The 27,742-nt window shown below is 37.3% G+C and overlaps 1 protein-coding gene across 1 annotated transcript in view; it reads left to right on the top strand.

Moving 5' to 3' along the window:
• The window catches only part of eif5b (eukaryotic translation initiation factor 5B), a 56,411-nt gene extending 32,360 nt beyond the window's left edge, over positions 1–24,051 (top strand). Inside the window, exons 12-24 of the mRNA XM_052026385.1 lie at positions 1,462–1,572; positions 1,712–1,779; positions 3,121–3,262; positions 3,943–4,074; positions 6,298–6,480; positions 8,779–8,940; positions 10,452–10,583; positions 14,888–15,019; positions 15,347–15,423; positions 17,252–17,416; positions 17,712–17,850; positions 18,158–18,319; positions 23,573–24,051. Coding sequence (XP_051882345.1) covers positions 1,462–1,572; positions 1,712–1,779; positions 3,121–3,262; positions 3,943–4,074; positions 6,298–6,480; positions 8,779–8,940; positions 10,452–10,583; positions 14,888–15,019; positions 15,347–15,423; positions 17,252–17,416; positions 17,712–17,850; positions 18,158–18,319; positions 23,573–23,680 — 1,713 coding nt within the window. The 3' untranslated portion in view covers positions 23,681–24,051. The remainder of the gene's footprint in view (positions 1–1,461; positions 1,573–1,711; positions 1,780–3,120; positions 3,263–3,942; positions 4,075–6,297; positions 6,481–8,778; positions 8,941–10,451; positions 10,584–14,887; positions 15,020–15,346; positions 15,424–17,251; positions 17,417–17,711; positions 17,851–18,157; positions 18,320–23,572) is intronic.
• Positions 24,052–27,742: the final 3,691 nt, after the last annotated feature.

Here is a 27,742-nt window from a genome sequence, read left to right as displayed (position 1 = left end):
ACTGGTGTTTATACTTGTATCAGGCAATATCTTGGCAAAATCTGAATGTGCTCCATTGTCTTAAATCTTTCCTGGAGTGTGAAGCCCATTGCTGCAGATAGTGGTATTCCTCCTGTCGTCTGGCATACACAAGTGAAGATTCAATTTTGTTGGTGTGACGTGGTGCTCACAGTATCATTTGGTTTAGACAAGTTAGGAAGAAAAAAGGTATTCCAAACTAAAGCACCTTGGATGATTAAAGATATTGAAATCAAAATGAAAGAGGAAATGAAAATTTATGATAACTAAGTATATACTATAATAGAAAGTAGAGGGAATACACTGCAAAGAAGAATTTAAGAAGGAAATGAGGGTTTGAGAAAACATCAGCTGATAATGTGGGGGGAAGAAATGCATTTTATTAAAACAAAAAGAATCAAGGGGCTAGGGTTGATGAGAGACTATTAAGGAACAATACATTTAATGCTGGAAGTACTAATTGGTATACTACATGTGTCATCACAAAATTTGAGGTTGCCACCAATTTTGAGTATGAAAAGCAGAGATGGAACTAGGAAACTGGAATTGGTTGAAGCAACTGTGGGCATCAATAGATTAGTTCTGTGGTGTCCCTCACTGGTATTCATGCTGGTGTGCCCATGTACTTGTCACTGCTCTTGTCATCAGAGTGCCTGCTAGTATTCAAGTGCTAATGCACCTGTTGCAGACCAACAGCAATTAAAGTTTTCTTTTATGAAAATTGCATGTATGCATACATATATGAAACAAACAACTCTAAAATAAACACTCTACATAAATTTTACCTTATGTCACTTGAAATCTTTCTTCCAGCTTTTCTAAAATAATTCAGTAGAATTTATTAATATGCTTCTGTCTTCGTCAATATTATTCAGCAAGGTAAATGCTAATGATGCAATCAGAGAAATAGTGCATACTGCTTTCTTATGCTATGAATCTTGGAGCTATCAGACTAAGCACAAACTTAGGCTTTCAGGTTAAAACAAAAATGTAATGATGCAACAAATAATCTGCTGGAAGGACAATTCCTTTCCTACCCCAGATGTTGCTCGACCCATTGAGTTCTTCCAGCAGATTTTGTTGCTCCAGATTCCAGCATCTGCAGTCTCTTATGTCTCTAAAAATGTAATGACCTTGTGAAAAGATGGAGAGTTGCACAGGAAATTTAGTAGATTCAATTGTAATTGTGAACATCCATTTAGTCTTGTTTTGAACACTTAAACATTTCCTTTACTGGGATTAGAAATACTGAATGAAAAATTTTAAAAGGTATTTTCAGTCTCTCAATTGTTTCATCAGTTAACATTGATGAAATATTCACTGGGGTATTTCCATGATGAATACTGGTATAGAAAGCGAGGTTCATAGATAAGAAATGTTTGGATAGGAAGATTTTTAATGAGAGTCTTTTTATGTACATTGTGCCCTTTTTGTTATCCTTAGCTTCGTCATACCCATGTCCAGGATGGTGAAGCAGGGGGTATAACTCAGCAAATTGGTGCAACCAATGTTCCTCTTGAAACGATCAAGGAGCAAACTAAGATGGTGAAAAATGTAAGTATGTAAGAAGTGAGAATTAGAATAGATTTCCTCTATAGTACTTAGACATAGTGTAAGTGAAATTTCCCATTTATCTGCAATTAGAATTCATTAAATATTTAAAGAAATAATCATTATTTGGTAACTCTTTTAGTTTGACAGAGATACCATTAAAATACCAGGAATGCTGATCATAGATACACCAGGCCATGAATCCTTCAGGTAAATATGTTCTCTTTCCTTTCTTAAAAAAAAACAATGTAAGTAACACAGAAATGGACCTATTATGAGCAAAGAAGCATCCATTGTAAAAGTGTAGCATTGGTGTTTGAGGTTAGAATGGGAACAATGTTTGAAAAGAAACCTAGATTCTGTATAATGCAATGAAGTTAAATTAGCACTGATATTCTGGCAATGTTGGATGTTAACTAGTCTGTTTTGGCATACAATGAGTTCAACTGCTAACTATGCTGAATCTACACACATCAATGGAATGAAATCTGTTTAGTTAACCCATTCAGAAGAAATTGAAAGAGTTGCTCTTTCCATAAGTACCTTGAACATCAAAAACATTTTGGTAGCCCTTAATATTTTTCTGATTTAATAATAAATGTATAAATTCATTATATCAAGGTTGATTGAAATTGAAATTGCTGTCCTAAAATTGAGAAGAATTGGATCTATTATAACTCATTAGCAGTTCAATAAACTTCAAGCCTTCAGTTATGTCCTATAAGATTTCTTTTCTGCCTTTTAATGAAATTAATTTGCATAGTACAGCCGGTCTGTTGGCTCGGATAACATGTTCATTATGAATACTTATCTGCATTTTACTGCAAATCCTCCATGATTGCAGAGAAGTTATAATTCAGATGATAAGTTCAGTACTCGTGCAAGTTTTTAATAAATGATGTGTATCTGTTAACATATCTGAATCATTAAGTAGGTTTTTTTTGTTTCTTTGCCACTGGAGTTTATTTCTAATTGTTCTTTCCTAATTTCACTGCTAGTACTTATGATTAATATCTTCAGCATCTAATGATTTTATCTCATCAGTGAAGCAATGATTTATCCAATACAATATTGTGTGTAATTCCTTCCCCGCATGTTTACTTAATTCATGATTCCAACTGTATTTCATATTCTTCATATTTCTTGATGCCATAGGCCATTTGATCAATTAAATCAATGCCAGCTCACAGAGCAATCCCATTTCCCAATATTCATTACCGTAACCTATTTGCTGTCCTCTTATTCCCATAAACTTCCTCCCAGATTGTACCATCTATCTATACCAAAGGATAATATAAACTGGCTAATTAACCTATGAACCCATACATCTTTAGGATGAGGGAGGAAACTGGAGCATATGGGGGAAAACCTATGTGTTTGCAAGAAGAACCTGCAAACTCCACACAGACATTGCATCTGGCTCATTGAAGCTGTGAGGCAACTAGCTCTACTAACTGTGCCAGTGTGCTGCCTTGGACGGTTATGAATTTCATGCTCTTAAATTAGAGATTCTCTATATGGAAGTCACTGTTGTTTTCTCCCCACTTGTAGTAACTTAAGAAATAGAGGAAGTTCTCTCTGTGATATTGCTATCCTTGTGGTTGACATCATGCATGGATTGGAGCCCCAGACCATTGAATCTATTAACCTGCTAAAAGAAAAAAAATGCCCTTTTATTGTTGCACTTAATAAGGTGAGTGATGACTTTAATAAATGGAAAAAGTAAGCTAGGCTACTACTTTTATGAAAGTTGAGATTGTTTGTAACATAAATGTTGTTTCTTCTCTGATTTTAGTCCCATTTCTTCTATTCAAAAAATGGAAAGATGAAATTAGCAAAGAAGGCAATTTTTTCGTCGTATTTTAATGCATGTTTTCAAACTCCATGGTCTGGCCCCCCTCAGCATTCTAATGTTCTCCAGCTTTGCAGCCCTTTGAGATTTCTGTTATTTCAATTCTGCAAAGTGGTGTGAATATTATTTTCTTAATATATTTGTGTTACTTCATAGAAAGTAACACTGCCCATCTTCATTAGAGTCCCTCTAGAATTTACACATGGCTTGCCACATTAGTACTTCCACAAATTGTCAAGAAGTAGAAGTGACATGAAAGGAAACTTATTTTGTCTGCACTAAATCTTGTGTGAGCTGGGAGGCCTATTTGCAAGTGTCTGACATCTCGGTACACCCATATGTTGATATTTAATATGCAACTCCAGCAGGATTAAACTGCATCTCAAGTTAAAAATAAAGATATTTTTGGCAGGTTGGGAATTTTTTTCCACCACTAGTATTACTAAATGTGGGTACATGGCATAATTACAGTTGAAGTAGTACTTCATTTCTGAAATTGTTTTTGTTTTAAAAAAATTAAGATTGACAGATTGTATGATTGGAAGAAGAGTCCAGATACAGATGTAGTTGCCACATTGAAGAAGCAGAAAAAGAATACAAAAGATGAATTTGATGAGAGAGCCAAATCTACTATTGTGGAATTTGCGCAACAGGTTTGAGATTTGTTTCTATTATGTATCTTTTTTTAAACAATGTGGGGTGGTAGTGCCCGAAGCGTTTTGGTTTAGTATTTTACTTTTGAATTTGTTATTTGGAACCTTTGCTTGTCTGAGCGTAATACTTTTCATTTGTGGAATCAAATAATGCTGCAGCACAGAAAGGGACCACTCTGTATGTTGTGCTAGTGCTGGATATTTGGTAGAGCTATTAAAGTAATTAGACTCTCCTGCTCTTCCCTCGTGGGCCTCCATAATTTTTTACTAATCTATATCAACTTTCCTTTTGAATATTCCCATTAACTCAACTTCCAGCATCCCTTTTAGGCATTGCAAACTAGAACATAACTCATTTTTTTTATAAAATCACATTGAAATTTTTGGTTCTTATGCCAGTGCCTTTTATATTTCATGGCTGTTAATCATTCTGCTTTTGGAAACTACTTTCCCCTGTTTTGCTCTATTTCAGTCTAATTTTCCAGAATCTTGTCTAGTACTATTTTGGTAAATTATTGTGGTACCCCTTCTTTTCTGAAACTGAGCACCAGATTTGAATGCCACTTCAGTGGAATCCCGACCAGTGCCTTAAAATAACTTCGCATAATTTCCTTGATTTTTGTATATTCCAAAAACTAAGAATTCTGTATCATTTATTAAACAACATTCTCATCCACCACCAAAAGTCCATGTCCAGATGTCGGTTCTGGATAGCATCTAAAATTATACCATTTAATTTTGCACTTCTTTGTACCAAATTTTGGCTGCCACACATCTGCTTGTTTCACCAGACTGTCGATACCATTGAATGCCTCACTCCGTGTAAAATAATAATTCACACCAGTCACTGTTTTCTGCCCCTTTTGTGTTGTAACTATAGTGTTGCTGTGGCCTTAATCCTATGGATTTGATGATGCTTATTATGCAGAACTTGGTCAAACCTTCCAAGTCCATGCACACATCAACGATAGTACCCTCAAAATTCTGTGTTATTTTATCAAATAACAATTGAATTAATCAGACACTATTAACTTTAACAGGTCTATGTAGACTTCCAGTTATTAATCTGTAGTATTGACTATTCTTTTTGTGCTGCATTGCTGTCTGTAAAAGCATCCCTGCTGACAGCCCAGCTGCTGTGTGGTGTCTCAATGACAGCAATGATATCATAGACCACGCCCCCCCCCCCCCCCCCCGCCCATGTCAACCAAAGCTTTGCGTTCATCTACTACTTGCATTAAAATTGATGCAGTTTAGCTTTGAATTCCCTTGATATTTACTTACTCACTTGTTCTGTCTACTGGACTTCCTAACTATTTCTACTCTAGGTTAACCATACCTCTCCATCTAAACAGCTACTCTGAGCCCCCTTCCCCTGCTAACTCAGTGTAAACCTTCCTCAACAGTATTAGCAAACCTCCCATCAAGGATGTTGGTTCCACTCTGGTTAAGGTGCAACCTGTCCTGCTTGTACAGGTCTTACCTTCCCCAAAAATAGTCCTAATGGAGGAACTTAAGGAATTTAAAGACCATCCTCCTGCAACATCCCTTCAGCTAAGCATTGATCTCACCTAGCTATTCCTATATTCACTAGCTCACGGCACTGGAAGCAATCCAGAGATTACAATCTTTGAGTCCTGCTCTTTTAACAATTACCTAGCTCCCTAAACTCCTACCTATGTCATTGGTACCTACATGTACCATGATCCCTGGCTGTACACCCTCCCCTTTCAGGATGCCCTTCAGCTTCTGCTAAACATCCATGACCCTAGCATCAGGGAGGCAACATACCAACCTGGAGTCTCTTTTGTGGCCATAGAAACACATACCTGACTGCCATTGTCAGATGACATCACTTTGCATTCACCCAAATCACATACCAACCCAGAATGACTGTATGTTGCAATTCCTTCATTAGTTCAAATCCTGAAATTCAGCACTAACAATGCTACAGGTTCGGAGAGTTCAAAGGTTATAGAAGTTGTTCAGTGCCACTTCAGAGCAATCAATGATGGAAAAGAAAGCAATTTTCATTGTTTTTGAACTTGAAATATAGGGAATTTCTACAAAGAATCAGCAAATGTTACGATTCAGTGAGCAATACCATTGGAGCTCACTTCTTTTGAAGTGTTTTAATTATCATCAGTATGCCACTTTAGTTATGGTGAAGTTATTCAATCCTAATGTCTAAACTAGTTCACAATGTAAAAATTTGTTTCATAGGGTCTGAATGCCTCATTATTCTTTGAGAACAAGGATCCACGTACGTTTCTGTCATTGGTACCAACATCAGCTCACACTGGAGATGGTATGGGGAATCTTATTGCACTGTTGGTAGAGTTAACTCAGACTATGCTTGCAAAGAGACTAGCATATTCTCTGGAACTAAGAGCTCAGGTTATGGAGGTAAGTTTTCAAAATCTATGATAAAACTGAAATAAGCATTATTATAGCTGGATGATTCTAAATTTACTTTTAAACTAAAAATTGTCAGAAAAGTCATTGCAGTTAATAAAGCAGCACACTTTCTTTGTTAGTTTATTTATAAGAGGCAAAGCCACAGACAGCTCTTGGGTATCTTGATGCAATATCTTTTTGCCATCTGAGAGTTTAGAAAATTAAATGTTAGCATGCTGCTGCTGACTTTGTGGATTCGCAACCAAGCACATTTGTTTTTTGCACCATAGGTGTATTTTACAGTTAGGATAACTGGGTTGCAATCTGGAGTAGGAGACTTGTTTCTCACATTTTACTAAACCTGAATATATTGGGACATTAGTGTTCCTTGCTATGGTTAAATGACTAAGACCAGGAATTGAATCTGTACTCATTTTGGTCTTAATTCAATCTGAAAAACATTTCATTGTGTATGTAGTACTTGAGTCATTGAGTCATTTACTTGATATAAATTTTTCTTCTCGCTAGCTTACTGAATCTGGGTAAAATGTGTGGTCTTCAGTTTATCCTGATTTTAATTCTCCTATTTTATAACCAAGAATGGTGAATATAAAATCAGAAAATGATGCAACTGTCTGTGAAACTTGTGATATTTATAAAACAAGTAAACTAATACCTTATTTTCCTCCATCCAATGAAACTGTCCTTACCATGGCAACCACAAGTTTTGAGTAGTGTGAATCATTTTTGGTTTTTTTTTGTAGTCTTTTGATTTGTTTGGTGTATTCAATTAGAGCTATGGTATGATGTTATATTGCCTATTAAGATCACAGGTTCAGCTGCTGTTTGTATGAACTTAGCTGATCTTAATTGGATTGGCTGCAGACACTACTGTTTCCCTCTATCCATAAACACGACCATAAGACACAGGAGCAGAATTAGGCCATTTGGCCCATCGAGTCTGTTCCGCCATTTGATCATGGCTGATTTTATTTTTTTTTTCTCCCTCAACCCCATTCTCCTGCCTTCTCCCTGTAACCTTTGATGCCCTTACTAGTCAAGAACCTATCAACCTCTGCTCTAAATATACCCAGTGACTTGGCTTCCACAGCTGTCTGTGGCACTGAATTCCACAAATTCACCACCCTCTGGCTAAAGAAATTCCTCCTCATCTCTGTTATAAATGGATGCCCTTCTATTTCTGAGGCTGTGCCCTCTGGTCCTAGACTCTCCCACTCATTAACTATTTTTCCCCAAGAAAGGGAAAAATAATCAGCTAATATTTGGGGAGTGAAACAGAGTTAATGTTTCAGGTTGATGACTCAAGTTGTGAAGAAAAGTCATCAACCTGAAACACTAACTCTGTTTCTCTTTCCACAAATGCTGTGTATTTCCAGATTTGTTACTTGTAACCAACTTGTGTTTGTTTGCTTTGAGTATTATTTATCAATATTTGATGGAAAATGAACATTTTATATACATGAGGAAGTGTCCATGTTCACCTAATATAGAAAAACCATAAAGGTGCTCAAAGTAAATTTGCATTTACATCGTGCCATATCACATCTTGAGGATTTACTAAACCATTTTATATCCTAGGATTTCTGAAGCACAATCATTTGGACTGGTATGACATTGTTTACAATGAAGTACCATAAACAGCCAATGAAATAAAGGAATAATTCACTTTTTGACTTTGATATTTGAAGGAGGCATGTCATTGTCTTACTGGAGCTTGTGTCTAATTCAGCAATCTCACCTCTGAAGGTTAAAATTCAAGCCCAAATTAAATTTCAGCGCATGATTTGCACAGATAAAGGAAATAATGCACCGTACATTAGTGCTGTCAAATCAAGACCCATGCCAGACAATATCTGACTGATTCTCTAATGATTCTCGTATCTAAGGTGACTTGTAAAAAATGGTGAAGTATCAGAGGACTGCATACAATCATAAAACTAGTGCTACATTGTGTATGAATGGGTTTTTGGAAGGGGGAGCCCAGTAACAAGAAAAGTTGAGAGAGTTGCATTTAAGTAACAGCTTTCATATCCTTTTAAAGAATCTCAAGTATTTTATAGCCAAGGAAGTGTTATCACTGATCTAATGCAAAAACACAGCTGATTTATGCATAAGTAAGCTACCACAAACAGCATTGTGATGCTAACAAACGACCAGTCAACATGTGGTGTTAATTGAAGGTTAAATATTAGGATCTAAAATAGAACTTGCTGAATAGCAAAACTACAAAATGTATATTATAGGCAGTAAATTTAATGCCTTTTCTGGGTACTCCCTCTCTCTTAGGTAAAAGCTCTTCCAGGAATGGGGACAACAATTGATGTGATTCTAATCAATGGTAATATGAAGGAAGGAGATACAATTATTGTTCCTGGAGTTGAAGGTCCTATAGTTACACAGATTAGAGGCCTTTTGTTACCACCACCTCTCAAAGAATTGCGAGTGAAGGTACGGAAAATAGTACAGATTTTTAATACTGATTCTGGTGTTTGACTTGCTACATTGATGAGTGGTATTATTGTAACATTTAGTTATATGGCTTTATGGTGGTAATATCCCATACAATAGAATGGTAAAAAGCTCTCTGAAGCAACATCCCAACGAAACGCCAAATTTCATGTCGCGTTTTTAAAATCCATTGAAGTAATTTTCAGCAGAGGCTTGATCCATTTTGGTATTTGTTGAGCTGAAAACAATCTGTCTGTGCTTAAGGCTTTTAACTTTTGTATGAATGAATTTTAAGTTTATGTTTAAAAAAAAGACTGTCTCTTGTTAAATATCTAATTAATAAATTAAGTAAAACTCCTAATTTTTTTCATATGCAATTTGCACAATGAAGAGAAATAGTTATTGCATGCAGTTTTGATAACTGCCCCAAAACCCCCCAAAAAATGCATCTGTATTGATCATGATGGGGAGAAGAGTGGCTAGAATAATCTTAAGGATGAACTGCAAATAAATAGTAGATTTTAATCTCCAGAATCCATTGAATTAAAAGTTAAGTGAATAGTCATTAGGGTATAAAAATTAAATGGAATGGATCTTTCATATTCATTAGAAACTTTATTTTAAATGTGTATTTGTTAGAAGAAAAATATTTTGGAAACTGAATAAACTATCAGCTAAGAAAGCAGAAGGATGTGATATTCAAAATGTAGTTCCAGGATGACTTGGAACACAAAATTTAGTAGATCTTTGTGGCTTGCATACTTTTTACTTTATGAAATTTGAGAGTGGGAATTGTTTCAAAAAATGCTAAAAAAAATTATATATTTTAATAAATTAAACTGCTCTAACCCTAGCTGGATGTAGGGGTACATTGCTACATTTATCGGGAATAGAAAAGGAACTCATTCTAAAGAAATTCATTCAGTAGATTGTTTGGTTGGGATGACTAAGACAATAAAACTAGCCAAAATTCATAATGTTTAATGTTAAATTGATTCACTATAGGAGTTGTAGGTTAAAGTATTTTTATGCTGATTCACAACTCTAAGCTTCAGATTTGTTTTTGAATGAAAACACTTGACAGTTTACGGTGTGAAAAAATTGGAACTTTGCAACTTGCAGATTTGGCAAAATTGCATTACAGGAACATTTCTTCGGTATTTGATTAAACAGATAGAAACTGAGCTTCCTTGATGGATACAGAGACTTCAGTCTAGATGGTACTGGAGCTCAAAATGGGGGGGGTGGGGAGAAATCAAACCAGGTTACTGTTTCTGATTACTCCTGTTCTAGGATCCATTCTGGAAGTGAACATATAACACTTTTATTAATCTGATTCTCATTTTTAAGAGTAAGTCAACAGTTGAGCTGAAATGGGCTGAAGGAAATTTGCAATGTAATTTGAGTTGTTCTTGCCTGTAGCCTGCTTTGCACCTGAATCTACCAGAAAAGAACATGGGATTATTAAATATGATTTTTCAATGATTTTGTGATGTGTTTTTTTTTCTCAGAATCAATATGAGAAGCAGAAGGAGGTCTGGGCTGCACAAGGTGTGAAAGTTCTTGCTAAAGATCTGGAGAAATCGCTTGCAGGTTTACCACTATTAATAGCTCACAAGGATGATGAAATTGCTGTTCTAAAGGTCTGAATTTTGGTTACTTGACAACTCTACCATTTTGAAAAGAAAATACAGTGTAGCCCCATGATACGGAAAGGTTGTATTCCTAGAAGACTCTACCATGATTTTCAATAATGCAAACCCTTTTTACCCATTGAATCCCACGTTATACGTGGAGATGCTTTCTTACTGGAAGCTTTTTTTGACAGTAATCCCTCATGGGTATGCAGTCTACAAGCAAGGGAACTCTGATTGTATTGTGGGCAGAAGAGAAATTAATGAGAAATGAATATTACGTTGTTTAATAAAGTATCATTGTACAAGTATCAATAGAAGAGATTGCCTTGTGAGTTTCCAAAGCAAATTTCTTTAGTGGCCTCCAGCTGTAAACTAATTCAGTTCCGTACATACGTTTTATTTATTTTTACTTTTTCACATAAATTCCAAAAGAGTGAATTTTCATTCAGTGTCTTAAATTTTTTTTGGTAGTAATTTGTGAATTTTGTAAGGGTGAACTGCCACAGTGTGGGACTACACTGTAACTGCAGATGCTAGAAATCTGAAATAACTGAATGCTGGAAATGATCAACTAGCATTAGTGGAGAGAGAAACGAGGTTGATGTTTCAGGACTTTTTATCAGAACTGGGAAAAATTACAAATCAAACATATTTTAAGTTTTTGGCAAGGGTGGGAGGGAGAGAGGGTTATAAGGGACAAGGGAATGTCTGTGATAGGATGGAGACCATGAGCAGGGGATTTACACAAGTTGTAGGCGGCACGGTAGCGTAGCGGTTAGCGCGACGCTATTACAGTGCCAGCGATCGGGGTTCGATTCCCGTTGCTGTCTGTAAGGAGTCTGTACGTTCTCCCGTATCTGCGTGGGTTTCCTCCGGGTGCTCAGGTTCCCCCCACATTACAAAGATGTACGGGTAGATTAATTTGGGTTTAAAATGGGCGGCAAGGACTCATTGGGCCAGAAGAGCCCGTTACCATGCTGTGAATAAAAAAAAATTATAGTATTGCTGCCTGAGAGAGGGTGATGAAGGCTTGGTAGTTGCAGCTAATCTGAAGCAGATGGAAATGGGGTGAGATGAATGGAGGAGAGAGGTAAACAGAAAAGAAAACATGCTGGAACTGTGAAGTTAAAAAAAACATTGCAGTTTCTGGAAATCTGAAATAAAATGTGTTTTGTGATTTTTTTTTTCAAGAGCTTATGTTATCAAATCCCAATGTCAGTATCAAATTTCCCAACCAGCAGCAAATACTTTGTAGTCCTCTCAAAGAGCTTAGTACAGTTTCCAGGACAAACATTTTTTTTTTCTTTGTGGCAGTATTCAAGGAAAAAGAAATCTACTAAATAGTAACAGATGTGACGGTAATTTAGTAATGATGGGAAATATATGTGCTGCTCTAATCATCAATCGTAACAAAAGACTAAGTTAAGCTCTATTCAACCTCAGTGATATTTGATAGGGGCAATCACAATATTCTGTACATAATCTATGAGAGAGAGAGAAAAGAAGCCATGCTATACACAAGACCAAGGGACTGAAGTGAGATCTGCATTGTGAATGTCTCTGAGCAAAGGTAGCTGAGGGGTTGCACGTTAATACATTCTGAATTGGTGAGCCACGGGTGTGTGATCAGTAGAAAGAGCCACACATAGGAGAGGCTGAACACCCAGTTCAGGCAGGGAGGGAAAAGCGATTGGTGTGTCTTCTCAATACATTCCACAGCGGTCAGTTACAGAACAACATTGGCTTTGGACTTTGCAACACTTCACCAGACTTCGGGCATGCATTTAAGGTGAGGGGGGTGGGTTCAGAACAGACGTGAGGGTTATGTTTTTTACTGAGAGAGTGGTGGATGCCTGGAATGTGTTGCCTGATAGGGTGGTGGAGGCAAATTCATTGGGGGCTTTTAAGAGGGGCTTGGATGGGCACATGAATGAGAGGAAAATGGAGGTATATGGGCATTCTGTAGGTAGGAGGGAATAGCTATGTCAGCACAACATTGTGGGCCGAAGGGCCTGTTCCGTGCTGTACTGTTCTATGTTCTATATAAAATACTGGAAATAACCCAGCAGGTCAGGCAGCATCTGTGGAGAGAGAAACATTGTTACAGATTGCTAACACTTCATCAGAATGGGTCATTTCTGATAATCTGGAAGGGCTGGTTATCTGAAATTGTTGAATTCGTTGTTGAGTCTTGCCTAGTTGGAACATTATACAGTACCTACTTGGTCACTTCAATTCTCCATTCCCACTCTTAGTACTTGCACTACCAACAAAATCCAAAGTCAGCTTGAACAGCATCACATCTTCAATCTGGCCACTTCTGATGTAAGGTCATCAACCTGTAAAGTTATAACTTTTCTTTTCACTGGTGCTGCCTGACCTGCCTGAATTTCCAGTATTCTGTTTTACCTAAGATTTCCACCAACTGTAGTGCTTTGTATTTCTAACTTCCAGCATGAGATTTTTTTCCTTTTTCTCCTTTTGCCCCTCTTCCTCCTCCAGACAGATCAGCTGTGATTAACAAGTCTTCATTACTCTGACACAGCTGGAACCATCACCTGTTGTCACTCATTCTCTCTTCATCTCCACTCTATTATAGACATTCCCCAAGTTTCTTTCAACACTCCCTTTCTGCAACAGCTTCTACCCCACTGTGATAAGACTATTGAACAGTTCCCTTATGCAATGAGATGGACTATGACCTCACGATCTACCTTGTTGTGACCTTGCACCTTATTGCTCTGCACTTTCTCTGTAGCTGTGGCACTTTACTCTGTACTATTATTGTTTTTACCTGTACTACATCAATGCACTCTGTACTGACTCAATGTAACTGCACTGTGTAATGAATTGACCTGTGCGATGGGTTTGTAAGACAAGCTTTTCCCTGTACCTCGATACAAGTGACAATAATAAACCAATACCAATAAAACATATTCGATCTCTAACATTTTGTAGTTCTGATGAGAGGTTATCGACTTGAAATGCTGGCTCTGTTTCTCTCTCCACAAATGTTGCCTGACCTGCTGAGTATTTCACAGCATTTTCTGTTGTTTTTATAGCAGATACTTTAAAAATTAGTTTGCTTAAGTTTTAAGAACTTGCTGAAATCTCTTAATCTTGCACAATAGTATGTTTTTATTATCATCATAAATAGCTTATTAACTCACCAATGCTATAATACTCCAAATTAAAGATTTGTAACAGAAAAATTAAGTTATAGAAAAACTGATGTACTCGCATGATGTTTTGTGTTTGAAGTGTCTGTCATATTCCTCCATGCATATTTTCCTTAAGGCAGTTTTGATGCCTTGGAAATTGGCTGCTTTCCTGTATTAAATTGACAAATACTTAGTTGGATTCTCTTAGTTTTGCTTATCAATTCTTCACATTTTTTTGGTAACTTATTGCCTAGGTGTTTAATTGTACTAAACAAGTTGTAGTTTTTTCATTATTCTGAACTCAGTCCCCATCTGCCTACACTAACCTGCTAAGGATACAAGAGCTGACCCTTGAAATTTTGCAGTCTGATAGTCGATGGTATTTAAAAACCCCTCATGTAGGCTAAAATATTGCTTAAATTATTGTTATAAAAAAAACAACTCTGGACATGTTAGAGTACTGATAAGTTAAAAACATGATGATTACTATGAAGTTCGAGGCAGTGGGGAAGAATCCTGCACTTCATTCAGAGAGCCCATTCAAATGAATAGGATCATGCTTGTGTTAGCCAAAGCTGGTGCAGAGCTGTGAGGCTGAATGCATTCAGCAACTCTCCCCTGTTTTCTTCCATTGGCTAGGATGGTAGATCCAGCTGTAGAGTAGCAGGCCAGGTGCAGTGGTATCTGACCTTGTGCTCTTCTCTGACTTTCATGTTTCATAGCACATTTGAGTTGAAATGGAGCAGAGGATAGCTAGCAAATCTCAATGGAGTACCATCTGGCCCCTTATCAAGAACATAGGTGATGATGTCCAGTGTGTTTAATTTCATAATTCTCTCCTCTGGAATGCAAGCTGTAAATTGACAAGTACTATTTAGCCTTTTCTTTAGGACCATGTATTTAGATTTTACCTTGTAATTGACATTTAATATTGAGAGGTATACAGCTTTGTTCTATATAGAAACTGGTATATAGTTAGAGGAAAAACTTGCATTACCATCATGGGAAAAGTTTTTGGAAAAAGAGGTAAATAGTGATTTTTTTTTTTTTGAAAAGATCTGTATTTTTGTAACTTCAGTAGTTATCTTTGTGCATTCAATGTATAAATATGACTGGTATATAATAGCTTTGTTATGCTGTTGTTAACAGGATGAGCTAGAACATGAACTGAAGCAAACACTGAGTTCTATTAAACTGGAGGAGAAGGGTGTTTATGTACAAGCTTCTACACTGGGCTCTTTGGAGGCACTCTTAGAATTCCTTCGACAATCAAATGTGCCAGTATGTATTAGAAATTTAAATTCCTTTTTCAAAATCTATTCTTTCTTGTTATGTTGTTGTGTATAAAGCTAGCATTCAGTCAGAGGCTGCACAGAAACCAAACCAGATAAGGATGATGATAGCCTTCCAGTAAAGGCATGAATGAACCAGAATTTTTTTGGACAGATTTAATTGCTTGAATTTAAATTCCCTAGTTGCCATGCCAGAGTTCAAACTTTTGTGTACAGAACAATGATTCTTGTCCAGTGAATTAATCATAATGTGACTGTCAGTCTCTCTTTTGATTTGACTTCAGCAATGATAAATTTAAGCCCATTTCTTTTTCAGTATGCTGGAATTAACATTGGACCTGTCCATAAAAAAGATGTGATGAAATCGTCAGCAATGCTTGAACATGATCCTCAGTAAGTGTCAAACAATGCTTTTGTTCAATAATCCAATATTTTGTGCAGGTTAGAACATAAAAACTAAGCAGAATGAAGCCCTTTGCCCCTTCACATCTCCCAATAGCTTCAAATATGGCTTTCTAGTAGATAAATCTTCGGTAATATACCCAGGATAATGAAGAAAAAATATCCCTGATTTCTCAAATCATGGAATTGTTATGGGGCAGGAGAAGGCCACATGGCTGAGCTCATGTCAGATCTCAATAGAGTAATCCCATTGATCTTTGTTCCTCCAACCTGCCCACGTAGTTCTTTAATTATTATCTCTCAGTCCTAACCCTTTTGAAGGTATTGATGAATTTTGTGTCCTGCATCCAATCAAGCAGTGAATTCCAGATTATAACTTTTTTTAAAATAAGTATTTTATGCAAGTTAGAACATAAAGAAATAGAAACAGAAGTAGGCCATTTGACCCTTGACACCTGCTCCGTCATACAATAAGATCATAGCTAATCTTTTACCTTAGTACAACTTTCTGCACCAATGCCATATCACTTTATTTCCTTAATATCTAAAAAAAATCTACCAATCTTTGTCTTCAGTATAATCAGTGACTAAGTCTCCACAGCCCTCAAGGTCTGAAATGCTATCTGCTTTTTCTGTATCTGTGACCCCTGGTTTTTGACAGCTATCCGGGGGAAACATCTCTCCTGCACCTGCTCTGCCAAGCCCAATCAGAATTTTTCTTGTTTCAGTAAGGCCACAAAGCTCTGCTGGCTCTTTACGAACTCAACCCTGGAGTTCTTGATTCTTCCCTAATTATTGATTCTAAACAGTTCCTCAGAACTGAGTTTAAATGTTTTTTTTAAAGTGACTGGAGTATGCTTGTGTTCTAAATGTTTATTTTGTCACCAAGAAATTAAAGAATATTAGACCTCGTTGTAATATAACAACATGATGCAGATGTATTAAATGAATATTGAATGCTTTATTTCCTTTTGGTTTGCTAAATTATTGAAACTGCCTTTTTCTTGTATGTGCTAATTTAACAAACCATACATAACTAGCTTTATGACAAAACTTGATTGCCTACAACATTGATATTCTACAGCATTTTTTTGAATGCATGGAGCTGTTGGCCCGTTAACCTTCCCACAATAGCACGACTTGTGGTGGTTGATGCAGTCACTTAACAGTTTATTGTTTGCTTCTAGTGGAATCTTGTCAACCACATGACCTTGTCCTTACATTTCATTTCATAAATCAAGTATTAGGATTTGGGTTCCAACGTCGATCTTTGCATGTCATTTATGTCATCCCTGCTATGACACAAGTACAATCAAGTACAATTGCATCTAAATAGACAATTGGAAAGACTTCATTTGGAGGCTTTGAATTAGATTTTGGACTATGCATCACAGAAAAGCTGTACTAGCTTTGAAGAAAGTTCCATGATATTTCATCATGGTGACATCTGGAAGAAAGTAAATAAGCTTTGTTGAGAAATTATGTAAACTTGAGGAGAATTCCCTAAAGTTGATTGTATGAAAAGTCTCTTCATATTAGTAGGAGAACTCAAAATATATGAATATAATCCTAGAATTAAAAAGAAATTGGTTTGCTTACAAGTTTAAGATGATGGAACATAGTGTGGAGGTCAAATAACTAGAATCGTGGATGAATGGGGGCAGAGGGCAGGAAGTAGAGCAGCTATGGCCAGCACAATAGTGGACGAGGTGTCAATGATGTGACTTCCCTTTCTAGTAAAAGTACAAAGTTTGTGCTCTGTTATCTGCTAATGTTCAGTCTTGTATAATGGATTGGTCTGTGTTTAACTTCTTTGTAGGTATTCAGTCATTCTTGCTTTTGATGTGAAGATTGAACGCGATTCCCAGGAGCTTGCTGATACACTTGGAGTCCGGATCTTCAGTGCAGAAATTATCTACCATTTATTTGATGCTTTCACAAAATACAGACAGGATTACAAAAAACAAAAGCAAGAAGAATTCAAGTAAGTTCATGACAGCTAAATATATACTGAAAGATATTACGTAATCATTAGTTTTTTTCTTTCATATAATCTAGATTTTTATGATGGCTTCCATCATGAAGGCTTTGTTCCTTTTTTTAAGGGCTATGACTCAGAAATTGTTTACTGCAAAATATGTCCATATTCTTTTACCAGGGTACTTATTGTCTTGAATATGTGCATATGAACTTTCAACTAAGAGAGATTTTTGTAAGCTTGATCCTTTGCCATTTTGTTCTCCCATGATTTTTTTTAATGTCTGAATTTTCCTTTTTAGGCATATAGCAGTTTTTCCTTCAAAACTGCGAATTATTCCTCAGTTCATTTTTAATTCTCGTGATCCAATTGTAATAGGAGTTGCAGTAGAAGCTGGCCTTCTGAAGCAAGGCACCCCAATATGTGTTCCTTCAAAAAATGTGAGTTTAGACAAGTTTCACATCTTAATGCATTTGTTTAACACCAAAAGAACACTATGAATTTCAATTTCTTTGTTTATCAACCTGTCTACATGACTTTTAGTTTGTGTTTGTGGAAACATGCCTAATTAAATACCAGGACAATTGAATGCGAATTAATGGCCAATTATTTAATACCATCAGAGATCAAGAAAGCAAACCTTTGCCTTGGGCACCTTGTTTAATGGGTAGTGCCTCTTGTGAGGTTAACCCTTTTGCTGTTATCCTGTCTGCTGTGGAAACTAATAACAATTTGTCCTTTTTTCAGTTTATCGATATTGGAATTGTTACTAGTATAGAAGTGAATCATAAACAAGTTGATGTTGCCAGGAAAGGTCAAGAGGTCTGTGTTAAAATAGAACCTATACCTGGAGAATCTCCAAAAATGTATGGGCGGCACTTTGAAGCTACAGACTTCCTTGTCAGTAAGGTATGTTTGTTTTGCATGCCTTTATTTCTTGAAGTTGTTTTTTTTTCCCCACTGAAGTTGTTCCTTTAATTGTTGCAGTGCAGGAAGGTTTCTTTAAAAGACCCAAAGGGATGGATAAACCTAACTTTTGCTGTTTGTACAGCATTAATAGGAGGTGAAGTACTCAATTCCAGATGATTTCTGCACTTATTCTGCACAAATGTGTATGTGAATGCACTTAATTGTTCAATGAGGAGACAACAATGGTATCCTACATCCATTTGGGAAACTTAAGCTTCAATAGCAGCTGCCAGGCTGTAAAATAATCCAGTTTACTGCTATACCTATTTTCCTTTGCTTGTTCTTCCTTTCACTGGTAACAGCTCCTTGTTATTGTGCACTACGGAAAAAAAATTTTGGCTAAGAAATTGGACTTGATATTGTCTGCCTTTGTGGTCGCCACATGTTCAGCTGGTTGCCCATTTTAAAAAGCAGTTAAGGTTTGCTGGAAGTATGCAGAACAGCCTGATCATAGTTGCATTGATGATTTGATGCCAGTGTTGCCATGTTAGTGATCACTTTTCCAACTACAGTCCTCTAGTAAATTCACATCGTTGAACATCGTCTAATCAGCGAAAAGAACTCCACCACCCTGTTAGTACAATTTAAGAGGATCATCAACTGCTGATGGTTTAGTGGCTGGTTTATTTCTCTGGCTGTTACTAGTCCTATGTGCCTTTGCTGCTTTCATAATCAAGTTTCAAAAGTCTACAAGGATTTCTGTGGCAGATACTGAAGTATTTTGCTGACTTCAAGACAGGTGGCACAGCGAGTAGAGCTGCTGTCTCTCAGTGCTGGAGGCACTGACCTTGTGTGGAATTTGTACGTTCTCCTGGTAGGTTAATTGGCCACTGTAAATTGCCACTAGTGTATAGGTGAATGTGTAGAATCTGGGGGGAGTTGAGAATGTGGGGAGAATTTTTTAAAGATGGGATTAATATAGGATTAGTGCAATTGGATTATTGATTGTCAGTGTGGACTCAATGGGTCAAAGGACCTGTTTCCCTGCTGTGTATCTCTTTGACTTCTGTACAAATCTGATACATCTAGATCTGGGTGCATTAGCAGGTCTTCCTCTTGGAATTGAGTTTGACTAAGACAATGAGCGAAGAATACTCAAAGTATAATACATTGCTAGAAGGTGGAGGAGGAAGAAAAGGACACTCACCAGAAGACCATATTCATTTGGGGAGCAATTTGTGAGCCTGAATCTCAGTGATGATGAATGTTGGAGATAGCTCTGCTTCAAGGATATCGGCACAGAAATCTGCCATCTGTTATAGCCACAACTCTTACCTTGGAGTCAGGGTTGTTGCAAATAGCTCAAAGGTGACCACAGCTATGCATTTTTTTTAATGCATCTGATACTTTCCAGGTTGGTCGTGGAAATATTAGTATTAGCTCTCTGTTTACAGTTCTCTGTTGCTTAAAGCAGTTCATTCAGATGTTCTATTCACCGAGAGGTGCTTGATTTCATTCTTTGCAGAGTCAAGAGACGGTGTACATGAGTTGTCAAGATTTTTTAGACTTCTGTGATGCAAAGTGACATTGACTGCACACAGCTTTACAGGTGGTGCATACTAACTCTAGCATGACCAAAACCGTAAGGGGGAAGAAAAAGCAGAGTTAATGGGCATGTGAGAGAGAGTTGCCAGGCCATGGGAAATGGGACTGACGGTATTGCTCGGTTGGCAGGCAACCTGAATGTGATGGGTTGAATGGCCTCTTGTGTCATGATAAGTAAGGAAGGAATTGCAATTCCTCATTATCTAGCTTGTGTGATGCTGGGCAGCAGATCACGTAGCCCAGTGCACTTGCTTCCTGGCCAATCCTTTAATTGGGCAATGTCTGTTATGTCCGCAGTATTGCAGCCACCATAGCAAACTAGAGGGTAACTACTAGGTAGCAATATCTATCTACTGTCATGGTTTATGATCCCTGTTTTTAATCCATAAATTCATGCACAACTTGGATACAAGGAGAATCATTCTACCACAAGAAGTGTTAGAGGTGGATTGCTTTGGAGGAACTGTGATGATATGCTACAAGCTGCAGGGAGAGATCTTTGAAGGGATCACTCTTCCTTTTGGATGAGAGATATGCAGGAGGATGAAAGGAGCTGACAGTCTAGACTGCCTCTTTTTATCCCAGGGTCTGCATGAAGAATCACCAAATTCATTACCAGTGATCTTAAGTCTAATTCATCTGCCAGATCATGTTACTGTTCTCTTGGCCTCTGTTGTAGCATCTTGAATATAATATTAAGCTAATTGCCCTTATCCATTTCTTTGGTGCTTCCTTCCATGTGTCTTTGCCTGTCCTCTGCTCCTGCAGAATGCTATCCTACTACAGCATGGATACTGGTGGAAGGCTGCTGATTTTCACTGAAGGAAGAGGATGACCTGAAGCACCTCTGGGCCTACTCTAGGCAAGGGCAGGAAATGAATTATCCTGATGGTGGACAGCAGATTTGGGAGTCCTTATTAAGTCCTAATGCAATGTACTGGTACTTAGAGGGTGAATCCTGAGGCACCTTTCAACACTTGTAACCACAGTATTGATGGCAGCAATCTGAGCTTGCATGACATTAATCTGAGCTGTACTGCAGAGTGTAACAGTATTTATGGAAAAGGGTATATCTGTTCTTGTGTGCCTGTTATCGGATGCTGTACATAGGTGTATTTATAAAGTTGGCCATCAATTTCATCTGAGAAAGGATGAGTTCCCAAATTTTGTGCAAGATCCTGTGCTCCAAGGGTGCTGAACTCCATGCTTCCTGAGACTGGATTCCAGCAGAAATTTGGACATTCCTCAATGGTGACAAGCTTGATATTTGTCACTGCCCATTTAAAAGGTTTATTTCCTCCACCAATTTTGGAAAACAATAGGAGTATATCCTAGCTGCTTGAGTTTTGGGGTTAGTGAAGGAAAGTGGCACCAAGGTTAAAAAAAAGCAGCCATGATCTTATTAGTAGTGAAAGGACTCAGGATTGAATGGCCTCCTCCTGCTTCTATTGCCAATGCTCTTGAACATTGTAATTCAACAGCTCATCCTTCCATAGAAACTACAAAAACAAGTACAGAAAGCAAAGAAATTAAGCACTTTAGGTTGGAGACTAAAACCTGGAATCAATGTTTTCCCTAGAGAATTAGTAAGGAGAAAATATAGTGTGAATGCATTAAGGAAAACTACTCCCATTTGAATTTGACATAGGAAACATAACTGTGCTATGGCTGTTTTCTTCAACATAGATTCATACAAAGCATTGTCTATATAAAAAGAAAAAATTAATGGGCACAAAATGCTTTTGTCTGCATTGGCTTTAAGTAGTGTGGAACAATTAATATTTCACAAGCACTTGTTAGTAATTGTAGAATATGCCTGTGGGCGAAATGTACCACAACTTGGACTTGAAAAGTTCATCTGTAAGAAATAACTTCACTATTAAATTTGTAAATCAGAACAATTGTATGGCTATCTGCATCCCTGACCATATTCTATATCTTCACTGACTTCTTGGATTTGCCCTTAACTCTTTTCTGGCTCTCCTGAATTCACTGTATCTAGTTACTGTGTTTCATCAGTACACTCCTGTGCTGGTCCGCTGTTAAATCCTGTTCACAGATAACAAATCAATAGAATCACACTTTTATTGTGCCCAAACTGGTACTCTGTTCCCATTGCAGGTCCTGGATCCATTTATTTTCCTGTATTGATTCTGAACCTAAACTGGAAAAAAGACCTGTTTGGTCTTTTGGATTTTTCAGATATCATTTAATCCTTAATTAAATACTTCCACTTTTCAATGTGTTCACATCTATTCTATTCTCTTTTGATGGTAATGAACAAAATATCACCAAAGAAATTAAGAAACTAATTCAGTGACTGCATTAGTTAATGTTAGTTTGATTTTATGCTGATAAAATAGGAATTATATTTTATAATTGGCCCTGTGAAATGTATGTTCAAATTACATATTCTGTATATTCTATTCTAGAATGTTATTTATTATGTAATTAAACTTTAGCTAAGTATTATAGAAAATTAATTGTTATCACTGTGTTCAGTTGATATGAAGATGTTATCATTGAGATTAGTAGAATTCTTGGATATTGCTTAAGGGCAATTCATTTTTTCAAGACAATCTTCTAGCCTTGGGTTAGGATATATTTGAAATATGGTGCAGTTTTAAAAATATTATGTTTAATACTAGATATTGAAGCTAACATTAAGACAGAAAAAGCTGAAAAATGACCAAAATGTAGTTGAATCAGGACAAATAACTCTAACTTTTGTAGTGTCTCTATGTAGAAAAAAATACTGATATTTTAATAAACTAGATAAATACACAAATAGGAATTGGCTGTAGAATTAAATAGCAATTAGAAGTGCTGGAGGTTGTTCCAAGAAATTAAATGCTGTGTAAAACCATGGTTTTAACTTGAATCTGAATTTAGATCTCCTTTCCAATGGGGTAAAGAAGAGTAGTTGTAATTATAACACATTCTTCTAGCATTAATAGATAAATGCAATTATACTTTGTGTCTAAAAATGATAAACATCCTAGTGATTAACTTGTGTAAAACAGGCTATAGGCAATCATTTTTTCACTTCCTAATTTAATTAAACGAACCCCAAGCCAGGATTCTGGAAAACATAGTAAGTTCAATCAGCATCTAAAAGCATCAATGTTTTAGATTGTGACATTTCATGAGAGCTGTTGTACATCACTTTTATACCTAATACAAATGAATTGAGGGAAACTGACTCTGTGGATCCAATCCATCTTAAACCCAGCCCTTGATCCTGTCAGCAGCAAAATCCATAAAAATGAGTTTGGAATTCTACTATCATGTAAAATTTAAAAATAGCTATCTGGTTTTGTGCTTTTGCTTTCTGTAGTACTACAAGTGATAGCAGATTTGTGTACATTAAACAGATGTCAAATGTAGATGGTGAAAGAAAACTCTACTGATGAAACCCCTAAAATTGAGTGCAAATATAGAGGCCCCAATACACAGCCTTTTTGACTAGTAATTTTGGATATAGAGAATTTTTCTCTGAAACAAAATGAAACAGGAGGGAAGAACAATCGATGAAAGGCTACAGAAGTGTTGATCATTCTTAGAAGCTCAAAATCATTTTTGTCCAGAGTTTATTTTGCATCTTTTGTAGCTTTTTTGTCTATTGAATTGTAATATTTTGTATTACAGATCAGCCGACAATCCATTGATGCCTTGAAAGATTGGTTCAGAGATGAGATGCAGAAGTCTGATTGGCAGCTCATCATGGAACTGAAGAAAGTATTTGAAATTATCTAACCAATGCAGTTTGTTTTCATTTCAAAACTTCAGCAAAGGGAGGACTGAGTGCGATTTAAGGTCTGTGCTTAAACAAGACTTTAATAATAAGCCACGCTGGAGTGCTGAGAGCCAGAATCCAGAGTAAAAAGTGGTTATAGCTAGTAAACGTTTTCCATGACAAACCAAAACACTTGCACTGGTTTGACAGTGATCAGTTTTACATATTCCTACAATTCTCAACGTGCCTGGTTATTTTTCCTGCCCCTCCCTTATCTTCAGTACCAGTTGCTATTTTTAAATCTTCCCCTTCATTACATGGAACTTGAAAGTAGTGCTCCCCAATCATTTTAACTGTGTGAAATAATGAATAAAGTGTTTAAATCCTGTGAGCTACAGTGCAGAAGCAGTGTACAGCCTTTTTGACAAGTAATTTTGGATATAGGGAATTTTTCTCTGATCCAGGAACTCCTTTTCTCAGTCACTTCATTATGCATACTCTGCTTTTGTGCCTATGAACTTTTATAGAGAATTAGGTGATAAGAGAATTCCACCTGCATTGTGGAAAACAATATAGAGCAGCCTTTTATTGTTTGTACAGTTGATGGTTATGTGACCCAGACTGTAAACTTTCAAAGCTGAAATCACAAATAAAGCTGAAGATGATGACATTTGTATTTCTGATAATGTATTATTCTAAAACCAAATATAATTGATAGGTGGAGGATAATTCTTGACAAAATAAGTGAAGTCCTTAATGGCTCACCAAAGATTTGCACGTTTAAAAGAACTACAGTGCTTCAAAGGATAGCAAAATAATGGCTGGATGTGTTGCTCTTTGAAAGGTTTCATTGCACCAAACCCCACCGCACACCATATTCCATCTTCCAGGAAAGACATTAATTCCTTTATGGTTCTTTGAACATTAGCCATCCTCCGGTACTTCTCCCAGTAGCCATTCTTTTTGTTTGAGCACTATGTATTCTGTTTTTTGATTAGGGTCACAGTGGAGTGCAATTCTACCTCAGAATCAGATTTATTACCAATGACATATGATGTGAAATTTGTTTTGCAGCAGCAGTACAGTACAAAGACACAAGAATCTATAAATTACAAAAATAGTGCAAAAAACAAGGAATGAGGTGTTCATGGATCGTTCTGAAATCTGATGGCGGAGGGGAAGAAGCTGTTCCTGAATCGTTGAGTTTGGGTCTTCAGGCTCCTGTACCACCACCTTGATGGTAGTGACGAGAAGAGAGTATGTCCTGGATGATGAGGATCCTTAATGATGGATGCCGCCACCTTAAGGCACTGCCTCTTGATGTCCTCGATGGTGGGGAGGGTTGTGCCTGTGATGTGCATTGGAGTCTCCATACCAGGCTGTGATGCAACCGGTCAGAATACTCTCCACTGTACATCTATAGAGACTTGCAAGAGTCTTTGGTGACATACCAAATCTTCTCAAACTAATGAAGTAGAGCTGCTGGCATGCCACCTTTGTGATTGCATCAATGTGTTGGGCCCAAGATAGATCCTCTGAGATGTTGATGTCTAGAAACTTGAAGCTGCTCACCCTTTCCACTGCTGACCACTCAATGAGGACTGGTGTGTGCTCTTCCGACTTCCCCTTCCTCAGGTCCACAATCAATTCCTTGGTCTTGTTTATGTTGAGTGCAAGGTTGTTGCAACAGCAACCAGTTGATCTATCTCACTTCTGTACACTGTCTCATCACCATCTGAGATTCTACCAACAACAGTGGTGTCACCAGCAAATTTATAGATAGCATTTGAGCTGTGCTTAGCCACACAATTGTGTGTAGAGAGAGTAGAGCGGTAGGCTAAGCACGCATCCTTGAAGTGCATCTTTGTTGATAATCAGCAAGGAGGAGATATTATTACCAATCCACACTATATCCCTATAAGGAAGTCAAGGATCCAGTTGCAGAGGGAAGTACAGAGGCCTAGATTTTGAAGCTTGGTTATTAGTACTGAGGGAATGATGTTGTTGAATGCTGAGCTGTAATTGATAAACAGTGAGATTACATCTGCTGTAGGCATGTTGTGGTATGCTAGTTGCAGCAGGTCCAGGTCCTTGCTCAGGCAGGAGTTAGTTCTAGCTGTAACCACCCTCTTGAAGCACTTTAACACAGTAGATATGAGTGCTACAGGTGATGGTCATTGAGGCAACTCCCCCTGCTCTTGGGCACTGGAATGATTGCTGCCCTTTTGAAGCAGGTGGAAACCTCGGACTGCAGCGGTGAGAGGTTGAAGATGTCCTTGAATACTGCAGCCAGTTGGTCAGCACAGGTTTTCAGTACCCAACCAGGTACTGTTGGGGCCTGATGCCTTACAAGGGTTCACCCTCTTGAAGGATGTTGTGATTCTGAAAATGAGACATCCGGATATAGATTCCATTTGCCATTATTATGACTTGCAATCCCACGTCTTTAAATTTCTCCTTGTGCTTTATCAAGTTTGAATAATGCTTTGTGTACATTTGTCTCCTTTGTTCTCATGATGTTAGGCTCATTTATTTTAAAAAAACAAGAAAAATGAGTTACCCAAAGCTCTCACTGTTGTAACATTTTCATGATCCTGGATTTTGTGATGAATTGGTATAAAATGATAAGCAGTTTGACATTTGGAACATAAATTAAAATGGAATTACTGTGCTGATTTTAATTTCTAATTGAGAAAAGGTTGCCTGTAATTTCTGTTATTTTATGACTCTGCTACCTTTTGCTGTTCCATTTTAATTTCTCCCCTGCTTTCTATTCTCGATTCTTCTATTTATTTCTATCCAAAGATTTTATTTTTAATTCTGATTTGTAGACTGAAGAATTTTGAAATTCAGTAGAGGTCTATGGCATGTTATGGTCAGTATTTCTTTATGGTGGGAACAGCATTTTTTTCTATTTTGAAAATTTAGAAGCTTAAACTAGTTTAGTGCCTTGCAGGTGTAATTGAGTAGTAGTAGTCTAATCCCGTTGACATGCAATATGGTTTAATCTAACATAGTGCTTTAGATTTCAATTATTTATCCCCCATTTAACATCACTAAAACAACGTACTTTGCCATTATCACATTCATGTTTGTGAGCATGCCCTGTGCAAGTTGGCTGTTGCTTCCTAGCTTTACAACAGTGACTTGGCTTCAAATGTACATCAAGTGCTTTGGAATGTGTCTCTGCAAAGTAAGTGGCTATATTATTTCTGCTTTTCATTTATCTTTTACTTCAATTTTTGATTTTTTTTTCTCATGATTTATTTCCATTCCACCAAACAAGGATGCTGCCTGGATTGGGGAGCATGCCTTGTGAAAACAGGTTGAGAGAACTTGTCCTTTTCTCCTTGGAGCAACAGAGGAGGACCTGATAGAGGTGTATAAGATGAGAGGCATTGATCGTGTGGATAGTCAGAGGCTTTTTCCCAGGGCTGAAATGGTTGCCACAAGAGGACATAGGTCTAAGGTGCTGGGGAGTAGGTACAGAGGATATGTCAGGGGTAAGTTTTTTTTACTCAGAGTGGTGAGTGCGTGGAATGGGCTGCTGGCAACGGTGGTGGAGGCAGATATGATAGGGTCTTTTCAGAGACTTTTGGATAGGTACATGGAGCTTAGAAAAATAGAGGGCTATGGATAAGCCTACTAATTTCTAAGGTAGGGACAATGTTCGGCACAGCTTTGTGGGCCGAAGGCCCTGAATTGTGCTGTAGGTTTTCTAAGTTCTATATTCAAACTGCCAGTTTTTATTTATCTTTGAGAGCATTTGTGTTCCTTGCTCTTAAAGCATGTGGGTGCTGATGGTGATGAATTATCTTAGTACATGTTTAGTATGTTGTGTGACTGAAACACTGGTAACATGTTATTGCACCCTCTGTCAGTGTGCAGGCTCGTCTGCATCCTCAATGTGGTCTTCCACAAATCAGTGTAGGTTGAGCTGGAGGTGTAGACTACCTTCTATGAACACGACAATGGTGGATGGCCACACTGATCTCTGCCTTCTGCCTCTCCTTCCTGCAGTCCTGCACCGGGGACAGAGCCCTCCTGGCCTTCATAGTCTGCTGAGTATTACTGTTCACTTA

This window comes from Pristis pectinata, chromosome 11 (assembly GCF_009764475.1).
Source record: "Pristis pectinata isolate sPriPec2 chromosome 11, sPriPec2.1.pri, whole genome shotgun sequence".
Taxonomy (NCBI): domain Eukaryota; kingdom Metazoa; phylum Chordata; class Chondrichthyes; order Rhinopristiformes; family Pristidae; genus Pristis; species Pristis pectinata.
This window is presented reverse-complemented; position numbering and strand designations above follow the sequence as displayed.